Raw genomic sequence first — 10,103 nt, forward strand, 5'->3', positions numbered from 1 at the left:
ATTACTACAAGACCCAGAGTGCATTGCGCCCCTCCCTCTGAAAGGAACGGCCCAGCGAGAGACGACAATGTTGGGGGGTTATTGATCGCTGAAGGCAACAGCTCAGAGCAGTACATAATCTGAAATATGACAAGAATATACCGGTGATTCGTCTGAAAAATCAGGTCTGCAGTCTACATTTCAAACCTGACGATTCTGAACGAGACATGACATCGGAGGCGGGCGTCCTAGATTGAGGAAGTGTAGTTTGGCGAGCTCCCTGGCCTCCGCCAGATGACGCGTTCTACGTAGCCTGGCGGAGGTTTTCCAGGGCCCATTGGAGAAGCAGATAGCGTCCTCCAAAGATACAGAGCCAAACTGCATTTTTTCTACCATCATGGCATTTGCTCCTCATAATAGCATGATAGGACTGAGGTTGAAAATCGGCAAACTGGCCCTTTAAGGAGGTGGCTTTTAATCCAGTTAAGAACCACTGGATTAAAAGGTCAGTAAAGAGGAAAACACCTGATTCAGAACTGCTCATGTCAGACTTCCGCACCTAGAAATATAATGATTTAGAAAGTTATAACTCTTACAGTCAGCTTGCTCTTACTAACACAGGTAATTTGGAAAAGGCTGATCTTGAAGAGCTGAAGGCTGTGTGCATGCTTTTCTGTTTTTAGGTCTTTAGTTCAATCACCTGTGTATCTTTTTGGTCTGCTCTAGTGTAATAAGTGGTGGAATGCAACCAGTAGATTTACTAAAGTGCTTTTAGGTACAGGTTTAAGCCATTTAAAGATAGATCTACCAATAGCTAAGCATCAAGTATATATAAGAAGTAGACAAGAAAACGAGCAGACATTAGAACAGACCTGATCAGTTACTTTTGAAAACATGGAAAGCCTGGACCGCCTGCAGCTCTTCACAGTCTCTTTGAAGTAAAAGATTTTGTTCTGTGCCGCTGCTGATTGTTTTCTTTCTCCCCTCCCGGCTGCGGCCTCCAGGTGGGCTCGGTCGTGGCCGTGGGTTGGATCCGCTCCCAGAAAGCGGTGGACTGGCGCCTCTTCAGGAACATCTTCCTGGCGTGGTTCGTCACGGTGCCAGTGGCCGGCCTGTTCAGCGCCGCCGTCATGGCCCTGTTCGTCTACGGCATCCTGCCCTTCGTCTGAGGGCGCACGGCCGGGAGGGAGAACAGAGGAGGAAGAGAGAGTCAGAGAGGGAAACTTGGGTAAAAATCATAGCTCGAGTGTCGAGGGAACAGATAAAGGAGAAGGAAATGAAGAGAGAGGGAAAGAGCGAGGGAGGGAGCTGCAGCGGTTTACAGACAGAGGTGGTTGTACTGAGGATGTGAGAAGGGTTGGTTCATATGCTGCCTGGCTCCGTAGTCCAGAGATCTCTTTGACTCATTTGAGTCTCTGATCGGTTTTTATTTATTCTTTGGGTGCATAAGAAAGTGTGTGTAACCAGCGTGTTCACCATATCCTTCAATCTGCTGTACATATGACAATAATAGGGAGATTCCAGCAACTTCTAACACAGTTTACGGAGAAGCGGTGGCGGCCATGTTCTGTCTCTACATTAAAAAATAATCAGCAGTTTTTAAAAAACAAGACGGCACACGACTAAAAGTAATCAAACCTGCACAACTAAACTGACAAACATGCCTGCAGTTAAACTCCATCGTCCTGCCTGTGATTCCAGGCGGCTTCTTCGGTCAAGTGCTCATTATTATTGTTCCAAAATGCCAGAAAATAACCCTGTACATATTGTTATATTGGACTGAGTGTGATTTGTTGTATTGCGGCTTGCTTTAAAGTTAAAAAAAACAAGAAGAAAAGATGTGCGTGTGGTCGACCAACCCATCCCCATCATCTCACTTTGAAACATGCTAGCCAGGTACAACTAGGGCCAAACGGGAAGGACGCCTCGGAGAGGGCTGCTGGGACTGTCACTCTGTTTTTTTTAATCCTCCTCATGAAACCATAGAAACCTGATTCGCTAAAGAGTTGATTTTTGTCCAGAGCTCCTGTATGTTTGTAGAGATGGATCTCATATTTTTTAATGATGTATTATACTGTAATTTGTACTGTAAATACTGTCCTTACAGAGTTTTGGGGGGGAGGAGAATGGTTTGTTTTTAATGTGGTTAAAGACGGGTGGGCTCTTTACGTCTTCATGATGTCATATTATAGAGTATTTTTCATCCTGGGGTACACACACACTCGAACACACAAACACTTCAAAGGCTGCTGTTTTGCAGTAATGAATCGGAGCTGATGACAACAGAAAAACTGTAGATACTTGATTTTATCGAATCAGTAACTGTTTTGGGAGAAAGTTCTTTAGTTAAAAGTTTCCTCCTGAAAAAAAAGAGAGTTTCAGATCGCGATATGCAAAGGAGGCGACTCGTTAAAGTAGGATTAGGTGCAGCAGAAGCCAAAACGACAAACTGAAGAGACACAAACACAGTGATAAGGTCCCAGAAAACGTTCACATATCTCCATCCGTATGCCTTTGTTTTCATACATTAAGCTCAGTTACTGGAGTCGTTTCCTCATATCGAAGGCTCCCTGCCAATGACTGACCTCTAAACTGTCCATGCTCGGGTCATTTCAGATCCCCCACCCATGTTTCAGTCCTGGGTTTATCTGTTTCTGAACCTCTGTCTCGTACCCCCCCTCATGTGACAAATCTGAGGTATGAGAGTTGAAGCCTTGTCACGTCAGATGGCGATCATGCGTTATATCAAAACTGTTGTATAAAAACTCAGCCAGTTATGCAGAGGTGGGCAGAGGGGGGACTCAACCCCAGCCACACGTGTAGCTCCTCAAAAATGGGCGGGTTTTTGTTTGAAGTGTAGAAGCATTTAGTCTGCTGATCACCTGTGTTTCAATCTAAGTGCTAAAGGTTCGGTAGAGGTCAAAGGGTCAAGTTGAGTGCTGAATTACAGCCGCGAGGGTACCGGGGGGGATAGTACTGATCATCACCAGCTTTTTAACAGGGTCACCTGTGACCTGTAGATGAACAAAGTCTGAAGCTTTTTTTATTTGAACAAACTCGATGCCAGGTGTTGCAAGTTCTCTTTTTTTTTTCTGTTCTTGTGGTGTGTTTCCTAATTTGTTTGTCTCATGAACAAATCTATGCTTAAGTAGCCACTTGCCTTGTAACATTGTGTTTTACTTTGTGCAGAGACAGTAAATTTATTAAGTACTGTGGTGTTTACAGCGTAACCATATTGTAGAATATCTGAAAAAAAAAAACTGTTGCCTAATGATGCCAATGAAAGACAAACTATTAACCATGAATTTTTAAGTGCAAGTAAAAAAAAAAATAACCTGAAGTGTCTAGAGAGAGAAAGAGAGAGCGAGCGAGAGAGAGAGAGAGAAAGCGTGCGCGCGATTACTCGTTTTTGTTGTGGTAGTGCTAATCATGACTCCGTCTCTTTACACTGCTACGACAGTACAATGTGTTAACTCTACCTGTATGGGTGCAATTCAGTAATGAAGAGAATGACTAGAGAAATCTCATCAAGACTATATATATTTTTCTACCATATCTGAGTTTTAACCTGGGCGAGCTTCCAGACACTGGAGGACACACTGAGGGCTCGATGGGAGCAGGGATTAGCTGTCGTAAGATCGCAGTGATACTGATGTAATGGTCTTATCGCAGGGTGTCTCGCCTCGCTGGTGCCATGTGCCACGCCTCCTCCGTAAGCCCAGTGTGTTCTTCTAACATGTAGATTTGACGTGTCGGTTGCCAATAGATCAGATTTTTAAATTTACCATTTTTATTTTTGAATTTTAGATGAAAACACTTTGTAATTTTGTTTCCCTACCGCTTCGATCCTGAGCTGTGAGAGGAGCAGGACAGGCTTCTTGCTAAAACCAGGACGACTGCTCACTGAAGATGAAATTTAGAAGCAAAAATCTCTGTAGCTGAGAACCTGTAATCTTAAACTTGATAACTGGACTGTGAGGACATTTGTTTCCTTGTTTTGGCAGGTAACCACTCTTGAAGCTCATATCCTTTCACTCTTCCACAGGCTGTGAGTTACACAGGGGGCCGCGCAGAGCCGGTGTGTTCAGATTCTCTTTGTACTCTTGTGCATTAAACTTGCCGAGAGGAAGTTTATGTAAGAATACATCTGGCCTCGTTTTTCCACCGCATTAAAAATCTACAACTTGTAGGAGAATCACATTTTTCCTTATTGCCTTTAAAGCAGGTGGACAGTGGAAATTAGAAATAAGAGGCTACAAGTTACGACTACAAGTATTTAATGTGCTAAAGCACTCTGTAACACCACCACTTTGATTTATTTTAAGAAGATTGAATTGAAGTTAAACCTAATTCATGCCTCTTAAGCAATACTCATTGTAAACGTGTAAGGCCAACTAACCTGAGGGAACTAACTTGTGTGAAAAAGCTAGCAACAAGCTAACTGTACTTCCAGGTTAGCTTCCGTTTTGCTAGTTTTAATTCTATAATGTATTTTGCCAAGCTAAAAATGCTGATATTAATGCATCTTACTGTAAAAATAATATGCACTTACTACTTGTCATTTGTCCAAGATTGAGCAATAATTACTTTGTTAGCATTAGCAACAAGTGAGTCTCAGGCACAAGTCGACAACCTTTATATAACTCATGTTGGACTATAAGGTTTATTTTTATTTGTAAATGGAGGTCAGCCCGTACACTTCAGATATATCTTGCGCGTGCTGCATCACTGAGCTCTGCAGGCTCCTCTTTGTAACTCACGCTGTCATTTTTTTGTTTTTTCATGCATTCTCAGTCCTGATAGGCCAAAAGGGATGCACCGGGAAGGGAAAGTGAACAGAGCCCTCTAGTGGCAGCGTTAAAAGACCGGACAGTCATTGGCTCAATCGCTCACATGTCAAATTCGGTTTAGCTAATGCTACATGACCAGCGCTGCTATTAATTATTAAAGCCTGTTTCAAATATTGCATTTAAAATATTCCTGTTTAAAGTTGGAATATGGATTATTTATTAGAAGGGTTTGTACTTAAACTCTAAAGCTAATCTGCTTCATCACATAGGTATGAGTGTGTTTTGATCAGACATTGGCAAACAACCCTGCAACTTTTAACTATGGTTGATTCAAGGTGTGTTTTTCCATCGGAGCCTCGTCCACTTCAAACTGGTGTGGTGAGCACAAACTAAAATCTGACTACAAAAATCTCTTGTCTTTAAAAGCAAAGAAAATGTGTTCATATGAGCCACATTTGTTTACAATAACAGGCAGAATAACAAAATAAATGTCTTTTAGGGCCTTTACATTAGCCAGTCATTATTGAATCCAACAACAGATACAACTGAACTGTACTACATTTTTATTGACACATCAGTAGTTCATATTTAATCCTGAAAGTTAATAATTTAAATGAGTATGCGGTTAAAAGTTGTGATAATGCAAAAACCGTGAGATATGAGCGCAGCCACTAGAGGGCGTTGTTTGACTCTTTCCCTCCCTGTAGAGAGGGACAGCCAGTCCGGTTCAACTGATCGCTATAATCACTGAATGGTGTGATTGCCATTGAGGGAGTTACTGTGCTTCTCTTGCAGTCTAACTGTTTTGTAACCTTTTCGTAGAGAGAAACTAGAGAAACAGAACGTGCCATTTCTTTCTCCCTGAATGTGCAACACAAGCTGTTTCTGTCGAGGTGCAACTACATCGCTGTCACTCTGTGCTGTGTCGCTCCACCTGCCCTGGTGTACTAGCGCCCCCTCCTGTCTGTACGAGGTGGAGGGGCATCAGTTCAGACCTTCATCATGATGTGGCGTGCTGTCTCTAGATTTCTGGTCTGTTTTGTAATAGAATGTGCTCCTTGGCTGGCCTGCAGGCTTTACAGCTCTGTGTTGTCTTTTTACTGTTTACTGCTATTTAACTGTCCGGTCCTTCAAAAGTAAAAAAAATAATAAAATAAATGAATAAAAAATCTAAAGAAACTGTAGCCTGCTTCTACAAAATCTTAAAGCTCTTCTGATTTGCATATATCGTACTGTAATGTTTTATTTAAGATTTTAGTGAAGAAAATGTCTGCATTTAACTAAATTATGGGAATTAAAATTACAAAGAATACCTAAAGTCTACTGAGTTGTGTGTCTTATTTTGAAAGGATGTGTATGAGTGGGTGAGGAAAATGTTTGTGATGAAATATGTGTAGCTTTTTCACACACAATAAACATGCATCACTGTGATATACTTTCTCCTTTTATCAGTATTAATATCGTCTCCAAATCAAAATCTTATTGGATAGATGAGTCTACTTTTACTGATTGTTGTTCATCGCTGACACCTTTTCAAACCGAGGGGGCACCATGTTCTTTGGGAGCAAAACTTTCTTTCATGTCTAAAACATTTTCTCCATTACAGTAAATTTTCCTGACTCAAATAAAGTTGGGAAAATAACATTGTGAGCTTGTTTATAAAACTCTGAATCTCAGCTGATCTGCTTCACTGAGACTGTTGTGGTTTTGTCCAATTTGAATCCTCATCAAAATTATAGATTTTCAAGGCTTACGAAGAATTTATTTTGAATAATAACCACATTGTTGGACTCCTTTCTCTTCACCATAATATTTAGGTGTACACATAGGTGTACACATACTCCGAGTTAACTTGGATCTCTATGTACAAGCATTAAACATGAAATATTAATCTACAAGCCGACATTAAACTAATATGTACCAGCTACAAGAGACGAATAGTGCAATGATGAAGAATGCAAAGGATGCTGAAATAATATCAAATATATATAATTATGTTACAGATGACACGAGGTAGGGCTGCATGGTTAGCGCTGTTGCCTTACAGCTAGAAGGTCACCGGTTCAAACCCCGGTTTGGTCAAGGTGGGCCTTTCTGTGCGGAGTTTGCATGTTCTCCTCGTGCATGTGTGGGTTCTCTCCGGGGTCTCCGGCTTCCTCCCACAGTCCAAAGACATGCTTGTAAGGTTAATTGGTGACTCTTAATTGCCCATAGGTGTGGGTGTGAGTGCGAAAGGTTGTCTGTCTCTATTTGTCGACCCTGTGATTGACTGGCGACCAGTCCAGGGTGTACCCCGCCCTTCGCCCAATGACAGCTGGGATAGGCACCAGCCCTCCAGGACCCTGAAAAGAGAGATTAAAAAGAGAGTGCATAGAGTCATGTCAGATGAGGGATGATATTTACATGATTAAAAGGTGTGTCCATACAATGAGGTGAACAATCTTTTTTACAGGTGCAGTGGATGTCGGTTAGTTTGTTGTGACGCTGTGTGACTGTTAAGTGTTCATCAGAGTGACAGCCTGTGGGAAGAAACTGGCGTACAGTGATTCTTATCGGAGGAGAGACGTTTAAACAATAACTATATTCAACTATATCCTTAATGATAAAGTAGGGAAAACTCCATCAACCTATAGGCTTATTTAATTACTTAAAACCAAAATATTTCTGTATTTTAATAGTATTTTTTTTCCACTAGCAATGCAGAAACATTTACTTTTGCCCTCTTTACATATTGTATACTTTAAAGACCTGTTAAACTAACTATTTGTTGTGATAGCTGTCTATCTGATACATGTCTGTGCCCTAAAACATTCAATGTTGCTTGTGTCTCTGCTCATTTCCCCTCACTGCGCATGCATCTGGTGTCCTACAGCAACCGCCCTCTTTAAAGGCTGAATTAATCTGCCACATCCTTTCAGGCTGCCGTTATTTAAGGCTTCGAGCTCAGATAATAATTCAGACACTTGGCACAGATGGCACTTTAAGTTCCCAGCGCTGTGACTGCTGTGTGTGCTGGGTTGAGTTTAAGACGTCTCTACAGAGACACTGAAAAATGCTGGTTTGATGCCGGCACACAGCGAGTTACACCGTTTCCTCTCAATGGGATAATGGCTTCCATTTCATGTTGGTTGAATCAGTAACAGTCAAGAAGTGGAAACCATAAACTCCCTGCAGAGTCTCAGAAGCAGCGACATTGTTCTGGTTTGTGAAGGTTTTTGTCCATCTTGGTTTCTTTATTTGTGGTTCCTGTGTTCATCTTAATCGACAACAGAAAAACCTTCAGCTGTGACAAAGTGGCTCCTGCACAAGTCCACTTACCCTCAGCAGTATTCTGGGTATATAATAGTGAATGCATTTAAATGTCGTTGTAATGTTTCCTTATCATACTATAATGAAGCAGCTGAGAAACAACTTTGTTTTATATGGACTAAATGCTTTTTAAAAACACTGAACTTTCCCAGCTCGGCAGGATCAACCATCTAAGCATGTGTAAGTGTGTGTGTGTGTGTGTGTGTGTGTGTGTGTGTGTGTGTGTGCAGCGTGGGATATTGAGAGACACATGAAAGAGAGATAAGAGACTCGGGGGAAAATTGATTCGAAAGACTCAACTTAAAAGCTCTAAAGAGAAAGTAAGTGAACCTTTTGATCTTTTTTTTGTGACTGTTCTCAGAGATCAAGAATAACTTGGATGCACAAAAACCATGAGGAGTTTGGTTATGTCATGCATATCATGGATTTCTTGCTTTGATGTCTGAGAGTCAGAGGCCCTTCTTGGTCTCAGTATAGCAGACTGAAGTCTCTGTTTGGGTATGAAAGATATGACTATTTTGAAGAATTGTATGCGTTGTATGTGACCCACTTTTTTATTTGCATAAATTACTTGTGAGACATTCCCAATATATCTCACTTATTGTTTAAGAATGACTCATCATCTATCTAACCTCTTGTGTGGAAAGACACACCTGGGTTCATGCCCAAGGTGTATTCAGTCTCTTTGCATGCTATGATAACATACAAAATCAATGAAAAGATGCAAATAGAGGCAAAATTTGAGCCGTGCAATGTTGGCGTTGAGATGCACCTGGAGGACAACCTTAGTGTAGGCTCTGGTTTGGTATGAGCAGCACACGTGTACTGCTCCAAAACATCAAGTAGTGTGGTAAGGTTGTTAACTTGAGCTAAAATGCTAATGTTGCTAGCAGTAAATTGCCCCACTGAAAGCAACAGTGCATCATTGTACAATTGTGGAAATTCAACAAGAAAATAATTAAGTTTTTTGTCCATCTCAAAGTTCAAGCAACCGTTAACTCAGAGGTCAATGCAGCTCGGGTCAAAGGTCAAAATATTTTAGCGGCCATTCAAACGGAGCCATGGCAATGCACCGTTGCAATAACATAAATACACCAAACAATGTCATCAGTTCTGCAAAAAGAGTTCATTTTTTTATTCTTGTTTTGTATTTAATTTCCTCTTTAGAATAACTTGTAACCACAGGCCCACTGCCTCTTGACAGTTGTGGTGTTGTTGAATTGAGTTGCGTTATATCTCCATGTGTCCTCCCCTTATGTCAAGGAGGGTCGGCTAAATGGTAGGGTTTATGTTCCCCTGCTCAATCAGTGTCCTCTTACTGACGACACATGGAGGAGACTTTGATTTTTCTTCTACAGTTGCTGAACAACTTTTTACGATTTACTTACTAATGGTCATATAAAAAGTAAAAGAAACAAATATGAAAACCTCTGTTGAATCTTTGTTACAAAACACCCTGTGCTGTGCTGGCTTATCTTTAAAGGATGTTTGATTTGTGCGCCTTTTTAGGAGACTAGTTTCTGTGACAAAACAGGTACAGGTTGTTGTTTTTTTTAAACCTAATAAACAGGAAGTCTTCTTTAAGGCCTGTTATCTGCTGGTCTTGCCCTCAGGCTAGCATTAGGTTAGAGAAGCCTATATATAGCCTCTGAGGAAAAATCCAGGGCAAAAAAGTCCCCATACATTTGCTGTATCGCTTACAGCAGCCTGTTGAACTGATGGCTTTAACAGATCATTACTGAGGTGACAAAAATCTGTTATCAACTCCTCGCTGAGAAAACCGACCTGAACATCCTCTACTTCAGTCCACTTTTATATCACCTGTATGAATGCGGTTTATGATGTTAGTCTCATCATGTTTCACTGCTGCTGAGTAAGGACATGCATCAGGAGATGACGAGACTAACTGAGAACTCGACCTGTAAGATAGGTCTTTATTTATACCATATGCTGCACACGCTCACCGAGAAGTCAGCAACTGAGAGCGAAAGTAAAAAGACAAACCAGAGAGCAGGATTGGGTTAG

General features: G+C 41.2%; 1 protein-coding gene across 5 annotated transcripts in view; it reads left to right on the forward strand.

The window, feature by feature from the left end:
* The window catches only part of slc20a2 (solute carrier family 20 member 2), a 45,126-nt gene extending 41,948 nt beyond the window's left edge, over nucleotides 1–3,178 (forward strand). For all 5 annotated transcript variants that reach the window (XM_069682574.1, XM_069682578.1, XM_069682576.1 and 2 more), the window contains exon 11: nucleotides 984–3,178. In XM_069682574.1, coding sequence (XP_069538675.1) covers nucleotides 984–1,148 — 165 coding nt within the window. In that variant the 3' untranslated portion in view covers nucleotides 1,149–3,178. The remainder of the gene's footprint in view (nucleotides 1–983) is intronic.
* The last annotated feature ends 6,925 nt before the right edge of the window (nucleotides 3,179–10,103 follow it).

Source organism: Semicossyphus pulcher, unplaced genomic scaffold (genome assembly GCF_022749685.1).
Source record: "Semicossyphus pulcher isolate SPU_LCO1_2020_fin unplaced genomic scaffold, fSemPul1.0.p SCAF_6, whole genome shotgun sequence".
NCBI lineage: Eukaryota > Metazoa > Chordata > Actinopteri > Labriformes > Labridae > Semicossyphus > Semicossyphus pulcher.